Source organism: Protobothrops mucrosquamatus, unplaced genomic scaffold (assembly GCF_001527695.2).
Source record: "Protobothrops mucrosquamatus isolate PMUCROS unplaced genomic scaffold, P.Mucros_1.0 scaffold3515, whole genome shotgun sequence".
Classification (NCBI taxonomy): Eukaryota; Metazoa; Chordata; class Lepidosauria; order Squamata; family Viperidae; genus Protobothrops; species Protobothrops mucrosquamatus.
The window spans coordinates 9,689-27,109 of NW_015389485.1; the positions used below are offsets into that span (position 1 = coordinate 9,689).

Sequence of the window (17,421 nt, forward strand, 5' to 3'; positions counted from 1 at the left end):
CAGAAAAACACTCAGAAATATCCTCAAAGTTCATGCCACAGGAACAGGAAACTATTCCAAGCAGGGCTGGAGGGGGTATAAAAGCCCTTCTACCCATGTGCTCGCTCTTTTCTTCTCCTCTGCTCCTTCTTGCAAGGATCATCTTTCTTCTGCAATAAACTGTAACCTTCTTCCCAAAGCAGTCGCCATGTTTGCTTATTTATTCCCGGCTTGGATGAACCAGGATGAAGACTTACTTCTAACACAGTCAACAGGGAAGCCTGTTAATAACGACACTGTTATTAACAATGCAGTGATTCATTTAATAATTGGGGCAAGAAGAGTCGTACAATGGGGCATATCTCACTTACACAAGTGCTTTGCGTCAGTTGTGGTCGTACGTCGACCTGCATAGCATTTCTCTTCTGTGTCCAAGAATCAAACTTGAGCATGTCCATAAACTGCTGGGAAGTCTGCTTGAAACGAAATGTCTCCAGGCCTTCTTAAAATATAATTACAGATGTCTGCAAGGAAGGAGATTGAGCACATGGATTAACAGCTCTGCTCCTTCGTTTTAGCCCTGGAGCAAGACGCTTAGCAAGTCTGTAGTAAATTACCATCTGCACATCAACATTGCCTTCCTGGCTTGCCAATTTGGTGTTGCTGTCCGAGTTGTCCTTGCAGCATCGGATATTTTGTGTTTTAAATTGGGAACACGGCAAGAAAAGAGGTGGTGAGAATTTCATTTTCCCCTCCTCTTGTTTTCCCTTAACTTCTGCTAGGAGTGGAAATTATTCTTGGGCTCTGGAAAGAGCTGAGCTTTCAAATTCCGTTTTAGCATCCTGTTGATGACAACTCTGTTTTTCCCTTTCTCTCTTTTTTTTTCTCTTTTCCCCTTTTGCTTTCCACCAGTTGAGAGACAAAAAGCTCAAGACCTCTGTTTGAACAGCCCAGGTAGTGTTACTTGCAGATGACAAACCCAGAAAGCATTCATGAGCTTGGTTAGTGTGAAAAAATAAGAGGAGATGGATGGTTGTGCTTCTCCTGGTCTGTTGACTCAGACATTATTTGGGCCCAGATGCTGTTAAAAACCAGATCTGAGCTGGGAAAAGAAAGAGGAACCTCAGCTAGTTTCAGAAATCAATCAATCGTTGTTTATTTCTATCTCACATGCTAAAGGCATTCATTAAATCAGTGATGGCGAACCTTTTAGAGACCGAGTGCCCAAAATGCAACCCAAAACCCACTTATGCATCGTCGAGTGCTGGGTGGGTGTGGCCTATTGGCTGGGTGTGGCCCATTGGGTGGGCGTGGCTGCGATGGTAATGGCAGACTGGGTGGGACTAAAAAGTTCAATCAATCAATTCCAACTTTGCAAGATCTTTTTTTTCCCGCGAGAAGTTGAAATTGACTGATTGAACCTTTTTTTTTTTTTTGTACACGGCGGCGGAGGCCTAAAGCGAAAAGGTTTTATAAAACCCAGCTGAAGGCCGAGGACTGGGGCAACGGCGCGCGTGCCCACAGAGAAGGCTCTGAGTGCCGCCTCTGGCACCCGTGCCATAGGTTCGCCACCACTGCATTAAATCATCTGTAGCCCTCAAGCCAACAAATAACAGAACTTGACTCCCTCCTGTGAGGTTATCAAATCACTGCCTTGCATTCTCCTCCCATATTGTGACCCTCTTTGGTTGGGAAAATCATGAGTTTTGGCGTAGTAGCAAACAGCGGGCTTGTAATGCTGCATCGTACTTAATATTACAAACCAGATCTTCTCCAGATGTGTTGGCAATACAATTTCAAGATTGAAGATTGAACTGGTGGGGAATTCTAGGTGTTGCAGATGGAACGCACCTGGAGAAAATTGCAGGTGAGATACATACCTGTATCTCACCTGCAATATTCTGCATAACCACTAGGTGAAGGAAAGAGCTTCTGGAAATCTAATCCTTTGCTGCCATCTAGTGTTCACCCAGAATATTTACAGCTCATAATGGTAGCCCTAAATAGTGAAAACATCTATCTTGGAGTTAAGTTAAAAGAAACTATGGGATGGTGCCCATCATTTTTCACAAAATCTCGAATAGAATAGAGCTGGAAGGGACCTTGGAGGTCTTCTAGTCCAGCCCCCCGCTCAAGCAGGAGAACCTCTACCGTCACAGACAAGTGACTGTCTAGTCTCTTTTTAAAAATCTCCAGTGATGGAGTGCCTATGATTTCTGGGGGCATCTCCTTTGTAAATGTGTAAAATAGGTCTAGCTGTGTTCTGCTGAGTCCTTATTCTTCTACTCTTAACTATCCATAACTGCTTTCATGACAAAATGAATGTTATTCTGTGACAAAAATTAACTGAAGCTACAATATTCATATAGTTCCTGAATCCAGCCAAATATTAGAAAACTGATGCTGGTTATAGCTCACTAACTATAATTCATTCAAGTTCAGGGCTCTTCTCTTGAAGGAGATGGGAACGGGGGGGGGGGGGAGCGAGACACAGGAAATATAAATAAATAACCAAATTAAATCAACACATTTTGCTATCTACTGAGTTCCAGCTTGGTTAATCTTTCATGTTCCTTGTTCCTCTTTAATAACAGGCATTTGATTCTGTTCTCATAGCACAGGAATAACGTTCCATTGTGATCGTAGGTCAAGGACTGTCTTTATATAAATCTTTGAAAAGCAGAATAATTTTTATAAACCTATACCTCTGGGGGGAAAAATAGCAAAGCGACGTGACTTTTTCTCTGCCTATTAGAAAGGAAACTTTGTTGAACGAGAATAAAAATGACCCTGTCAACAAAACTGAATCAATGTTTGCTGAAGGAGTTTACCAGATGGCAACTGGTGGATAACGTGGATGTTTAAAATACTTTGTATGCTCAGGAGGAAATATATATTATACACACATAGAATTCATATCTGCGGTAGGCATATCTATTTCAGGTTAAATATATGCCTACCGTGTACAGAAAGGTTTTTTAATAGACCTAAAATTGCTGCATATCCTCTTTACAGTCATGTATCAATGTGTATTTCCCATGGCATATTTTAAAATGTTTGAATTCCCTAAGCAGGATATAAACGTTCTTGGATTTATATCTTGATCCTAAGAATCCATTCTTGGAAAAAAGAGACGTTTTTTACGTTGCCTCTGGAATATTCAGACTTTACTCAGGAGATGCTGGGTATAGTAGAATACAATGTCGTCGTCGTCATCATCATCATCATCATCATCATCATCATCATCATCATTATTATTATTCACCATTATTAAATATATGTGCTGTTCAACTCTCAGCTACTCTGAGCAGCTGAGAGTTGGACATAAGTAGTTACATAATCTACACCACCAATGTTTATCACCCTTAGCAACTTTAAGACCTGTGGACTTCAACTCCCAGAATTCCCCAAGCCAACATGCTGGGTGGACAAGTTTGGGAGTTGCAGTCCACACATCCTAAAATTATCATGGTTGAGAAACACCGATCTACATGCAGGGAGTAACATTCTATATTATTATCAAGAAAACTTCACGGACCTGATCATAAGGTCATCCAAGAACTGAGCTTAATTTGAAGATGACTTTAACATCATCTATTAAGCAAGTGTATTTGTGGGTTTTTTTCTTCCAGATTTCTAACATGAGTTATCCAGGGTATCCACCTGCAAGCGGGTATCCACCTGCGAGCGGATATCCACCTGCGGGTGGTTATCCCCCAGCAAGCGGATATCCACCTGCTGCTCCAGGTAAGTTAGTTTTTTTTAAAATTTATTTAAGATCTGATTGTTAGAACAGTTTGATGGCAATTGACCCATAACAAAAGAGATAGATAAAGGGAATAATGGGTGCAGAAAAGATGTGATTGAATGTCATCAGTAGCACCATGGATTCCCAAAGAAGAGCACAAGATAAGAGACTGCACAGTCCTGAACTGTGGAGAATAGAGTAGAGTAGAGTAGAACAGAATAGAACAGAACAGAATAAGAATGAATAGAATAGAATAGAATAGAATAGAATAGAATAGAATAGAATAGAATAGAATAGAATAGAATAGAATAAGAAAGAATAGAATAGAATAGAATAGAATAGAATAGAATAGAATAGAATAGAATAGAATAAGAAAGAATAGAATAGAATAGAATAGAATAGAATAGAATAGAATAGAATAGAATAGAATAGAATGTGAAATAGAATAAGAAAGTATAGAATAGAATAGAATTGAAAAGAATAAGAAAGAATAGAATAGAATAGAATAGAATAGAATAGAATAGAATAGAATAGAATAGAATAGAATAAGAAAGAAGAGAAGAGAAGAGAAGAGAAGAGAAGAGAAGAGGGAAGGGACCGTGGAGGTCTTCTAGTCCATCCCCCTGTTCAAGCAGGAGAACCTGTACCCTTTCAGACAAATGGCTGTCTAGTCTCTTCTTAAAAACCTCCAGTGATGGAGAACCCACAATTTCTGGAGGCAAGATGTTCCACTGGTTAATTGTCCTTTAAGTTAGAAGGTTATAGCTTTAGTCTGGCAAGATTCAGTCTATTAGGTCTAAGCAAATGAAGTTCTGGATTCGATTGGAACTTGGCTTAGGCCTGACAAAAAATAAAATACAGAATAACAGAGTTGAAAGGGACCTTGGAGTTCTTCTAGTCCTAAATGCTGAAGCTGGAGACCCTATACCATTTCAGATCAAGGACTATTCAATCTTCTTAAAAAACTTCCAGTGATGGAGCAGACACAACTTCTTTGTGGGTCTTCAGGGAGAAAGCTTGAGCTAATTCTCTTCATTCAAGAATTTAGTACCGTGAGTTTCTTTGCTAAGAATACTACCGTATTCTATATGTTTTTAGTATCTCTGATTCCAGTTATTTACCCTTGAGGAAAGGAACAACTCAGAGCAGAATGTAAATAATTAGCGAAGAAGGACTATATCTAGTTTCATCAACAGGTATCAGAACAGCTGTTTGGGCTAGCATCGTTTCAGTGCCTCACCTAATATTCAGCTAGCTAGGTTGTCTGTTTTCACTAATTTGTGTGCTTTAACTTCCAGGCAGTAATCCCTGGGGTGCCCCCAGCTATCCCCCCGCGAACCCTCCTCCAATTGGATTAGAAAATGTTGGAAACTATGCTAATCAGTTCAATCCAGATTATATGGCAGGCATGGTGAGTAACTCCAGTTTGAAACTGAAGTTTCTTAGTGTTTCATCTGAAGCAAATTGTGGAAATTGTGATCCCCCCAGTTTTGCCCTCTGTTTTTCTCTATCATCTTACGGAGTTAGGCAACCTCTAAATCAGTGTTTCTCAACCTTGACAATTTTAAAGCATGTGGACTTCAACTCCCAGAATTCTGGGAGTTGAAGTCCACATGCCTTAAAATTGTCAAGGTTGAGAAACACTGCTCTAAATCTAATAAATAGGAGTGATATGATTAGATCCTGGAATTTGTTCCATTGTTAGGGCTGTTATATCTGGGCTGTAACCCGAAGATTTGGCACCAAACATTTAAGGAAGATCTTAAGATTATTAATGTCCCTTGGGATGATGCCAAAGATGCTGTGAATAATCAAAACTGCTGGAAAACTCTTGCTGCCCACATGATGATGATGAAGGAAAAGGAGAAGGGGGAGAGGAGGGGGGGAGGAGGAGGAGGAAGAGGAGAAGGAGAAGGAGAAGGAGAAGGAGAAAGAGAAGAAGAAGAAGAAGGAGGAGGAGGAGGAGGAGGAGGCAGATACTATCTAGTTGTCTAACTGGGTTAGACATCTAGATCAGGGGTGTCAAACTGCTGGCCCGCGAAAAATCTCCGATACGTCGTGTGACGTCACGTGATGTCGCAAGTTTGACATGCCTGATCTAGATAGTAATCAAGAAGTTCAGAAAATGCTTTTTCCTACCATCTGAGAGTTGCCTGCAACTTTGCAGTGGATATTATGACAGTCTTATCATTGTTGTGGTCATCATGTCAAAGTTCCGACTGACGAACCCACCCATTGAGATGATCCAATGTCTTAATTCAAAACTGGGCTCTTGGCTTGCAAGCTTGAGATCTGCACAAAGAAAGGAGCACGAACACACACACACACACACACACACACCAAATTAAACCATGAAAAGCAGGCAGGGAATTGCCCAAACACGAGGCCCCTGGAGCAGCATCAAAACAAAAGCAAAAAAACTCAGCGGTCTTAGGAAAGGTGCAAACGAGAGAGAGATTCCCTTGAAGATGCGGTGCTCAAAGTGAAAGGTAGCTACTCCCTGCCCCTATTTGCACCCTGAGAAAGCATCCTCACAAACACATACCTTGGGGTGTGTGATCCCCCACCAACGAGGTTTTGGGGAAGCCCCCGGTTGCAAGCTGAGCTGGCATGCGCTTGCCTTGCAAACGTGGAGACTCGCGCAAAGGATCGTGCTCCGGGTCGACCCCACGACCCTCCCTCTCTCCTCCTTTCACTCTTTCTTCTCCTCCTACTTCTTTTTCATCGTCCTCCTTCTCCTCCTCCTCCGTCTTCTTCTCTCTCGTGTTCTTCGTCCTCCTCCTTCTCCTCCTTCCGACGCATGGAGTCTACAACGTTCGGTCAATTATTAGTATTAGTATTAGTATTAAATAATAATCATAATAATAATAATAATAATAATAATAATAATAATAATAATAATAATAGTAAAGTTGGAAGGGACCTTGAAGGTCATCTAGTCCAACCCCCTGCTCAGGCAGGAAACCCTATACCATTTCGGACAAATGGCTATCCAGTCTCTTCTTAAAAACTTCCAGTGTTGGAGCATTCACCGCTTCTGGAGGCAGGTTGTTCCACTGGTTAATTGTTCTAACTGTCAGGAAGTTTCTCCTTAGTTCCAGGTTTCTTCTCCCCTTGATGAGTTTCCATCCGTTGCTTCCTGTCCTGCCTTCATGGGCTTTGGAGAATAGCTTGACTCCCTCTTCTTTGGGGCAACCCCTGAGATACTGGAACACTGCTATCATGTCCCCCCCTCATCCTTCTCTTCATTAAACTAGACATCCCCAATTCCAGCAGCCGTTCCTTATATGTTTTAGCCTCCAGTCCCCTAATCATCTTTGTTGCTCTTCTCTGCCCTCTTTCTAGAGTCTCAGCATCTTTTTGCAAGTGCAGCCGCTGAAGAACCTTGGCACTGAGCAAGATGGCTTCTGTCTTGACACTCTTCCACCCCTTCCCAGACCCCTGCAGACTCGCCACATGCCTCCAGCTGCATGGCGCAGTTCCTAACTAGCCAAGGCCCGGTACTTGTCTGCAGACCGGAGGTTGGGGACCCCTGCTCTAAAAGTTCAAAAGAATATATATTGGAAACTCCTTTCATATTATCCTCCTACCAACAGCCCCTTGACATTGGTTGGGGTGGGAGAGACGGGCCCAAGTCTGAGTTTCCATTACTGAGCATGGGCTGGGTTGGCCCCAGTTCTAGTCCAGCTTCTCAACAACTGGGCCATGTTTGTGTGGCGACCTCAAAGGGTGCTTTTTTCAAAAGGCAACTGGGCTTTCTTTGTGTGTGTTTTTTTCCCCTTGAAGGCATTTCGCTTCTCCTCCAAGAAGCTTCTTCAGTGAGAACGGATGAGAAGCGAAATGTCTTTGGGGGGGGGGGGGGACACACCATTGCCTTTTGGAAAAACACCATGACTTGGGACAACCATGACCCGGAGGACTGAGAACCTCCATAGATGCTTGTGTGGAGAGTCACCCAAGCAGCTTCTCCAGACAATAAAATCAAGAGAAATGAAAACTTTCATCTCCTCCCTTTTCCCCTCCTTCCCTACTATATGCAGACAGTGTTGTCCTCTTGACCACATGGTTGAGAAGTTTGCTGGCACTGTATGTTGTCTTCCTTCTTTGAATACCTGGTGATGTTTTTCTTTCAGGCTTCCAATATGACTCCAATGTTTGGTGGTGCCAATGCGCCACAGGGAATGTATCCTTCAGCTCCTGGAGGCTACCCTCCTACAGCTCCAGGGGGGTTTGGACAACAACCACCGCAGGGTCAGCAGCCTTACGGGATCTACCCTCCACCTCCCGGAGGAAATCCCCCAACAGGGATGCCATCCTATCCAGCATACCCAGGTAGCCCGATGCCTCCAGCAGCCGCTCAGCAGCCTCAACCAGTGCCATATCCTGGGCAGCAGCCCATGCCAAGTTATCCATCCGGTCCAGCTGTTAATCCTTCGATGCCATCCTACCCGGGTTCTTCCGTGCCCACCGTCACCCCTGGAGTCGTAAGGACCTTTCTGTGTATATTATGACATTCTCCTTTTAGTAGGAAGGGGAAAGAGGGCGGATGTTAAATCTTACGTCAACCGTTGGACTAGCGAGGTCAAAATCAAGGAGAATTCAAGGCTCTGAAGTGCTATAAAACAGAGGTCCCCAACCTTTTGGGCACCAGGGACCAGTTTGCTGCAACCTGGAACGATTCCCAGCCTATGTCAAGGACAATGGGTTTCTGCCTATCTAGGAGGTTGGGTTGGGCTTATCTCTTGTTTTTATCTTATGATAAAGATGAGAATTGTACAAATGATCAACTAGCTGGTCATAATAAGCCAAACCTACAGAATGCAGAATAATAGAGTTAGAAGAGATCTTGGAGGTCTTCTAGTCCAACCCCCTGCTCAAGCAGGAAACCCTATTCCATTGTGGACAAATTGCCGTCCAATCTCTTCTTAAAAGCCTCCAGTGTTGGAGCACCCACAATTTCTGGAGGTGAGCCGTTTCTCTGATTAATTGTTCTCATAGTCATGAAATTTCTCCTTAGTTCTAGGTTGCTTCTCTCTTTGATTAGTTTACATCCGTTGCTTCTTGTCCTGCCTTCAGGGGCTTTGGAAGATAGGTTAACCTCCTCTTCTGTGTGACAGCCCCTCAAATATTGGAAGATTGCTATCATGTCACCCCTAGTCCTACCTTTAGTTCCTCAAGTGTAGGATTAATTGATATCTTCTGCCTTGAATAGCAAGATACATTTTAGTTGTCAAAAATTGGCTGTGGGATGAGAAACATTTGTTTTTCCTTGCATTACTACAGTCTGGAAAGCGAGGCACAGTCCAGGATGCGCCATCATTCGATCCTTTGAGGGATGCAGAAGTGTTGAGAAAAGCTATGAAAGGGTTTGGTGAGTAATCATCTCTTTTCTTTTAATTATGGAGGTCCAGCACCCTCCACCCTCGGTTTCTCCAACCAATACATTTGGACAAAGGTTAAGAACTAAATCGTTTATCTTCCTGTTTAGGAACCGATGAACAGGCCATCATCGACTGCCTTGGAAGTCGCTCGAGCAAGCAACGACAGCAGATTATGCTCTCGTTCAAAACAGCTTATGGGAAGGTGAGACCCATAATATCATGACTCTACTGCCCTTTTTCCTACTTAGGGCCTGTATTTGCATCCAGCTAGGTAGCAGCATCTAGTCAGCTTTGCTTGACCTTGAAAAATTAAGCGTTCAGATCTGGTTAGAACGCAGATCGGAAACATTGTTATAAAAACGGGTGGAGAAGAAGGAGAGAGCAGCTGAAGCTCAAGTGAAGCAAGCAAGCTACAGCTGTCCTTTTGCTTGGTCCAGAACCTGTATAGCTGGTGTAGAACATGTCATCCAGTTTGCTGAAGGGAATATCCAGTAGTGGACTGTTGAAACAATGCCACTCGCTAACAGTGGTCTACCAAGTCACATTTTCAGTTTTGCTCAGGATGTTTACGGTCGTGAAGGATCACCTTACCACTGTTGTGTGCATGTGAACTGAACAGAGGTACATCAAATGGTTCGGGCAATTTCAGAAGGTCCCAAGAAACATAACGTGTTAGCACATTACAAAGGTTAATCTATAATTATAATTGTCATGAAGATGCTGCCATACTGCTAATATTAGTAGCCAAAGTAGCATTTCTATCAACAAGTGTAGCAGTGAGGAACAAGAACTTCCCTGCTCCATCTCTGTCCACTGTTCTACCCTGGTCCTACCCAGAGTCTGAGAAATGAGCTGAGGTAGATAGTGTGATTCCCAGACCACAGAAATTTCCCACTTCTGTTGGGGATGAGTCTGTGTTGTCTGCATCTCCAACTGAAGCGCAAATGGTTCCTGTATTCTGCAATGTTTTCTGGAAATCCATTCATCCTCTCGCACCGTTCGAAGGGTGTTCATCCCAAAGCACATAGCTCAATGTCTGTGGAGATTCTCAGTCTGCATGCAGACAACACAGCCTCATCCCCAACCCCCTGCACCTGTCTTCAACGGTGAAGGGACCCAGGGCAGAAAACATCCTGTAGCCAAGATGGCTCCATGCACATTTGCACCGCTCAGGTGACCCTGAGGACACAGATAAACCTCCAGGTGGCCTCAACGACTCTCTAAAAGAAGGCAAATGACCGGCTGTCTGCAAGGAGTATAAATCCTTCCATTCCCCACCGTCCAGTCAGAGGTGAAGAAGCTTCTTGGATGAGAAGTAAAATGTCTTCAAAGAAAAACCAAGGAAGGCCAGTTGCCTCATGAAAATGCATCTTTCAGATTTCCAGGGAAAGTCCACCAGAGTCTGTTCCCCAAACAAACTGAACATAATTGATTGGACGGAATCAAGTGACAATGGGAGGGCCAGGGAAAAGGGGAATGTTTAGTAATGCTATTTGCGCACGAAAACATTAGAATTGGCTTCGCTACTTACGTATCCATGTCAGCTCAGTAAATTATGCTCTTGGCAACAAAATAAAATGGCCCAGGGGTCTTTATTTACCTACATGTATTGAGTGGAACTGTCGACACCCTTGTTGTGTAGGACTCTTGTCTCTGAGCTTTCATATCCTTGAAATATAAACATTTGCCATAGAAATGGATAAATTTGGAGTTTGCTTCTGCTAGATGTCATTAATTAAGGTGCAGTTCTAAACCACGCTTCCTTCTCTGTTTTTGAACGGATTAAAATTAGGATTTGATCAAGGACCTGAAGTCAGAACTGTCCGGAAACTTCGAGAAGACGATTTTGGCAATGATGAAAACGCCTGTCCAGTTTGATGTTTATGAAATCAAAGAGGCTATCAAGGTTTGTATATATATATAAAAAAAGCGATGCCTCTCTATCGATGTGTTGTCCATTTCAACCTTTGTCTTTCTTTCCTGTCTCCTTCCAAACTTATCCTCAAAATAACATTTTTCTCTCGGCTTTTTCTGCTGACTCTCAGCAGAAAGGCCTTGCATTCATTCAGTCATGGTCTAGCTTAGCTTCTCTGCATCGGTCACACATCCCTGTCAGGTTATTGAAAGTACTATGCAAATGAGGTGCAAAACACTTGAATCGTAGTTTCGCATTTTAAATGCCCTGTGTCAGCTAAGAAATGGCCCATCAGAAACGCAAAGCTACTACTTTGAACACAAAGTGGCGTGTTTTGAATTCACTATGACTTGATCTCATCTGTTTTGTGCATTCCTAATGGTGTGTGTGTGTGTGTGTGTGTGTGTAGAGAGAGAGAGAGAGAGATATACAGGTAGATAGATAATAGAGATAAATATGAGAGAGAGAAATTCATAGAAATATATGTGGCAAGAAAAGTCGTAAAATGGGGGCAAAACTCACTTAACAAATGTCACACAATTTGGGGCTCAGTTGTGGCTGTACGTTGAGGACTTCCTGTGTGTGGAGAGAAGGGGAGAGCCAGGGAGTGAACTCCTGCATAATAACCAGGTTTTCTTCCTCCTTTGTTCAGGGTGCCGGCACAGATGAGGCCTGCTTGATAGAGATCCTGTCATCTCGCGATAACAAGCACGTTCAGGAAATCAGCCGAGCCTACAAAACAGGTGAGTTTTATCGGTCAGAATCAGCCCTAATCTGATCTCCAGCAGAAAAGCTGGTATGCTGAGGACTGGAAAACTGAGTTTTGGACATCAGTCTTGAATTCCTCTGGAGATAGGGTGGTGGAGAATGGAATGGAATGGAATGGAATAGAATAGAATAGAATAGAATAGAATAGAATAGAATAGAATAGAATAGAATAGAATAGAATAGAATAGAATAGGAGAAAGAATAGAATAGAACAGAAAGAATAGAATAGAATAGAATAGAATAGAATAGAATAGAATAGAATAGAATAGAATAGAGTAGGAGAAAGAATAGAATAGAACAGAAAGAATAGAATAGAATAGAATAGAATAGAATAGAATAGAATAGAATAGAATAGAATAGAATAGAGTACAATTAGAGTAGGATAGGGTAGGGTAGAATAGAGCAGAGCAGAGCAGAGCAGAGCAGAGTAGAGAAGAGTAGAATGAAAGAAAGAAGAGAAAGAGAAAGGAAAAAGAAAAAGAGAAAGAAAGAAAAAAAGAAAGGAAGAAAGAAAAAAGAAGAAAGAGAAAAAAGAAAGAAAAATAAAAAGAAAGAAAAATAAAAAGAAAGAAAAAGAAATAGAGAGAAAGAAAGAAAAAAGGAAGAAAGAAAAAGAGAAAAAGAAAAAGAAAGAAAGAAAGAAAGAAAGAAAAAAGAGAAAGGAAGGAAGAAAGGAAGGAAGGAAGGAAGGAAGGAAAGAAAGAAAGAAAGAAAGAAAGAAAGAAAGAAAGAAAGAAAGAAAGAAAGAAAGAAAGAAAGAAAGAGTTAGTTAGTAATGGTCTCCTTGAGCTCAGAGTCTGCTACCAGAGTTTGCTACCCACGGCTGATATAGAAGAGAAATTGTCGGCCGGCAGTTCTTTTTCAGAGGCTGGGAAAGTGGCTAGATCAGGCTAACTGACCAGGTTGTGAAATCTACTGGAGGAATTTGAATTCAGATGGAAAGAGGCAGCCAGAATGGGAAAAAAATGGCTTGTTCCTAAGCTCTACCATCAGAGTTCAGTGGAAGAAAACATCTCCCTGCTCAAAGATGAGGCGGTCATGGGAACACAAGGGTGTGGTGAGAAATTCCATTCGGAAATTCCTTTAAATGCTCTCCTGTCACCACTTTGGAAAAACAGTCATTTTTGAAGGGTGAAATATAAAATACATACCACATGTTCATGAAGTGTTTCCACCCTAAACCACTTTTACCTATAAATGTATTTACACTGTCTTTCTTCTCCTTTTCTGTATCTATTCCCTAACGTTGAGATAATACCCCTAAAAAATTACAATTTAAAACTGACTTTTCCCTGGTCTTTCACAGAATTTAAGAAAACTCTAGAAGAAGCCATTAGAAGTGACACATCTGGGCATTTCCAGAGACTTTTAATTTCACTTTCTCAGGTATGTAGAGGATTATTAAATATCATTTGATGACTGCTTACTGTCACCTTTACAGATGTATAACTTGACAAACTCATGGACTAGAAATTTGGTTCTAACTTCTAACAAGAGCTGAATATATTTTAGCTTCATTAAGATCCATAGGGGACATAAAGGGAGACAATATTGCTGGTTTTCTAGCCATCATTAGCCAAAGCATTCTGATCGTGGCTTGTTTCAGAATTTAAATCTACTGAAGTGCCAATGAATGACAAGGACAGATTCTGTTTTGACAAAATCAGGAAACAATCTGATTGGGATTTGAACCATTGTGGAGTCCTCGGTCCTCTCTGATCTTGATTGTTTTCTTGCAGACATTTCGTGACCCAACTAGGTAACAACATCATTAGATGGGTAATGAAACATCTGCAAGAAAACAACCAAGATCAGAGAGCACCAAGGGCTCTACAATTCAACTCTGAGCTACAGATAGACCCTTATATTGGTACTCAGCTCATTTTCATAACCCTAATCCAAGGATTGGTCAAAGCAAATGGTGAAGCTTAGTTGACCTTCACTGACCTTGAAAAAAAGCTAAGCAGAACAGGACCTGGTAGTAAAATATCCCAGGAAACAATCTTGATTCTGATTTGCAGCCAAGAAAAATAACAAGTATGGGTCTGTGTAGAAATTAAACTCTACTTGAAGGAACCCTCCACTTTTTAACTGTCATCCATCAATTAGTTGCATTTCAGTTAAACATCTATGGAGATTCTCAGTATCCAGATCATGGCTGTCCCAAAGGTGCTTTTTCAGGAGACAACTGTTAGACCTTATTGTGAGATTTTGGTAGGCTGAAGGCAAATCTCTTGAAGACTTTGCATGACTTCCCTCCCTCCTTTTTGATCAAGATAAAATTGAGAAGTGGACAGAACACTGCTTATATATGCAAACAAAGCCTCTTTTTCAATATTTCATTGTGTAATGATGACATCACCAAAGAAACACATATATATATGCTAAAAAGGATAAATCAATTGGCTTGACCAGTAGCCACATCAATAGAGTTCTAAGTACGTGTGTAGGTGCAGTGTATGTGTTTGAAATTATAGTTTGTGTTTTAATATTAGCCATTTTGAATTTTTTTTCCAGGGCAACCGAGATGAAGGCAACAATGTGGACATGTCCCTTGTCCAGAGTGATGTTCAGGTTAGTGTACAGCTGATGTATGCTTTCTTATGTACGTTTAAAAGAATTTGCAGAATAAAATTGCTGTCACTGAGTGTCACATCAAAATTTCAGGAGAACAAAAGAATGAGCAATTAAGAAGAGCAATTAACTAGGTTGGGATCGTGATTAAACCCACCGTGATAAGATAAGATAAGGCAAGGCAAGGCAAGATAACCCTTATTGCCATTTTTTACTATGAGCACACAAGCCCACGTTAAAAAAGAAATTCTGCTGCCTGCTCTCAAAAGAAAGTATATATCTACCCATATATATACAAAACACACATATACACATGCTACACACACACACATACATATATACCCCATACACACACAGACAGACACACAGACATAGACACACACATACATACACACACACATACACACACACATATATATATATATACAAATGAACTTCTGTTGCTTGCTCTCAAAAAAAGTAGATAGCTACACATACACATATAACACATGTGTATGCATGCTATACACACAAACATACACACACATGTAGCCACAAGGAAGAGGGTGTCCACCTGTTCTCCAAAGCATCTGAAGGCAGGACAAGAAGCAATGGAAAGAAACTCACCAAGGAGAGAAGCAACCCAGAACTAAGGAGAAATTTCCTGACAGTTAGAACAATTAACCAGAGGAACAGCTTGCCACCAGAAGTTGTGAATGCTCCAACACTGGAAGTTTTTAAGAAGAGATTGGACAGCCACTTGTCTAAAATGGTATAGGTGTCCTACCAGAGCAGGGAGTTGGACTAGAAGACCTCCAAGGTCCCTTCCAGTTCTGTTATTCTATTCTATTCTATATTCCAATATCTATTCTACTCTACTCTACTCTACTCTACTCTACTCTACTCTACTCTACTCTACTCTACTCTACTCTACTCTACTCTACTCTACTCTACTCTACTCTACTCTACTCTATTCTATTCTATTCTATATTCCAATATCTATTTTATTCTATTCTATTCTATTCTATTCTATTCTACTCTACTCTACTCTACTCTACTCTACTCTACTCTACTCTACTCTACTCTACTCTACTCTACTCTATTCTATTCCATTTTGAATACAGTAGCGGAAAGAGAAAAATTGGGAGTTCACAAGCTTCATGCTTTTATCCTTCTCAGGCTCTCTATGCAGCAGGAGAAAGCCGACTCGGGACCGACGAATCCAAATTCAACGCGATTTTGTGCACAAGAAACCGAAGTCACCTAAGAGCCGGTAAGCGGATCAATCTCAAGTCAAGGCAACACTCCGAGTACCTCCCCCCAAAAGAAGGAGGAGTTGTAAAATGGTAAAATTTTATCCGTGGAAAAATAATAAACAATAACAGCTTCCTGAATAAAAAAAAACGTTCCTTCGAAACTCTCTAACACACAAGTTAAATTTAAATGGCTGTTTTCTTAATTCCCCAAAAAATAAAATTAAGTTCCCTTAATTTAAGTTGTGTGTTTCTCAAGGTGGCAGAAACGAAGGCTCCTAGATCAGGGCAAAAGCAGAAGCAGTATATTTCTGATGGTTTGGTTGCGTTGATCAGAAATTGGCGGTCCGCTTTGAGGAGGTACAAAAGGAAGGCGACGTATTTGTAGAAAAATGGTCTCGGTTGATTGGCACCAGCTGAAATCTCTCCCCTTTCCTATGGATCTAATAGAAATATGGGGAGAAATGGGGATTTCCTCCTTTGTGACGTCCCGTTGGGCTCTTTTCTTACGACGTCATGCTTGTTTGCGGTTCTCCCTGCTTTTCCAGAGCTTATGAACCTGAAATGCTTAGGGCGATGCAGATTATTCAAAATAGCTAACGCTAAACCCATCCTTTTTTAATATAATATTTCATTGGTGTTCCAATTTTACACTGGAGTGTTTAAAAAGCAATGTGGTGGCGGGGTTAATCAATAATTCAATAACAGAATCTGTAGTACAAATCTTAGGTTACATCATCAAACATTTCTTCTCTTTTCCCCTTAACATTTACTATTCCATACTCAAGCTAGTACATTTCTAACTGTGTCAACTCAAGGAAAGCATCATTATTACATTTATCGACACAGAAGCGGTGGATGCTCCAACACTGGAAGTTTTTAAGAAGAGACTGGACAGCCATTTGTCCGAAATGGTATAGGGTTTCCTGCCTGAGCAGGGGGTTGGACTAGATGACCTCCAAGGTCCCTTCCAACTTATTATTATTATTATTATTATTATTATTATTATTATTATTATTATTATTATTATTATCATCATCATCATCATCATCATCATCATCATCATCATCATTATCATTATTATTAGCTTATACATACCTTAATTAGTCTTCATAAAACACTCCATATCCGGTTATAAATTTTTGCCTATTTTTTAGTTTCTCATCCATATTCCAATCAACCTTTAATATCCATAATTTTCAAGCTTTGGGTAAGCAAAGTTTCCTTTATCTCCTTTCATAACGAACTGTAATATCCAAAATACACATTTTACCTATTTAAATGTAATCTTGTTCTATTTCCTAAAAAAATTCTGTTTCCCACCATAATAAATCATCAACAATAATAAAATATCCCCTTAGATAGGGCAAAGCCATTATATATATATATATTGCCTGGGTTAATCAATAAATCAAACATATCCCTTTTGATTTTGATTTGATTTTGATTTTATTAAATTTATACCCCGCCCTTCTCCCGGAGGACTCAGGGCGGCTTACAGCCAGTTTAAAACAATGGTACAGTACAATACAAAATTTAAAAAAGATTAAAAATAACTATTCAAATTTGGCCGCTTCTACTAAAAATTTAATTTAAAACCCCTTTAAAATACCCCTAGGCCAGTTCTGCCTGCTGAAATAACCAGGTCTTAAGGGCGCGGCGGAAGGAGGGGAGATCCGGGATCACCCGGATCTCTGGGGGCAGCTCGTTCCAGAGGGTGGGTGCTCCGACAGAGAAGGCTCTCCCCCTGGGGGTCGCCAGCCGACACTGTCTGGCTGACGGCACCCTGAGGAGGCCCTCTCTGTGGGAGCGTATCGGCCGGTG

The 17,421-nt window shown here is 41.2% G+C and overlaps 1 protein-coding gene across 1 annotated transcript in view; it reads left to right on the forward strand.

Annotated features, from left to right (window-relative positions):
* The window catches only part of ANXA11 (annexin A11), a 35,067-nt gene that overhangs the window by 8,945 nt on the left and 8,701 nt on the right, over positions 1 to 17,421 (forward strand). Inside the window, exons 2-11 of the mRNA XM_015827125.1 lie at positions 3,612 to 3,726; positions 5,026 to 5,138; positions 7,861 to 8,211; positions 9,011 to 9,098; positions 9,216 to 9,310; positions 10,901 to 11,014; positions 11,676 to 11,766; positions 13,098 to 13,177; positions 14,309 to 14,365; positions 15,524 to 15,617. Of these exons, the coding sequence (XP_015682611.1) occupies positions 3,621 to 3,726; positions 5,026 to 5,138; positions 7,861 to 8,211; positions 9,011 to 9,098; positions 9,216 to 9,310; positions 10,901 to 11,014; positions 11,676 to 11,766; positions 13,098 to 13,177; positions 14,309 to 14,365; positions 15,524 to 15,617 (1,189 nt within the window). The 5' untranslated portion in view covers positions 3,612 to 3,620. The remainder of the gene's footprint in view (positions 1 to 3,611; positions 3,727 to 5,025; positions 5,139 to 7,860; positions 8,212 to 9,010; positions 9,099 to 9,215; positions 9,311 to 10,900; positions 11,015 to 11,675; positions 11,767 to 13,097; positions 13,178 to 14,308; positions 14,366 to 15,523; positions 15,618 to 17,421) is intronic.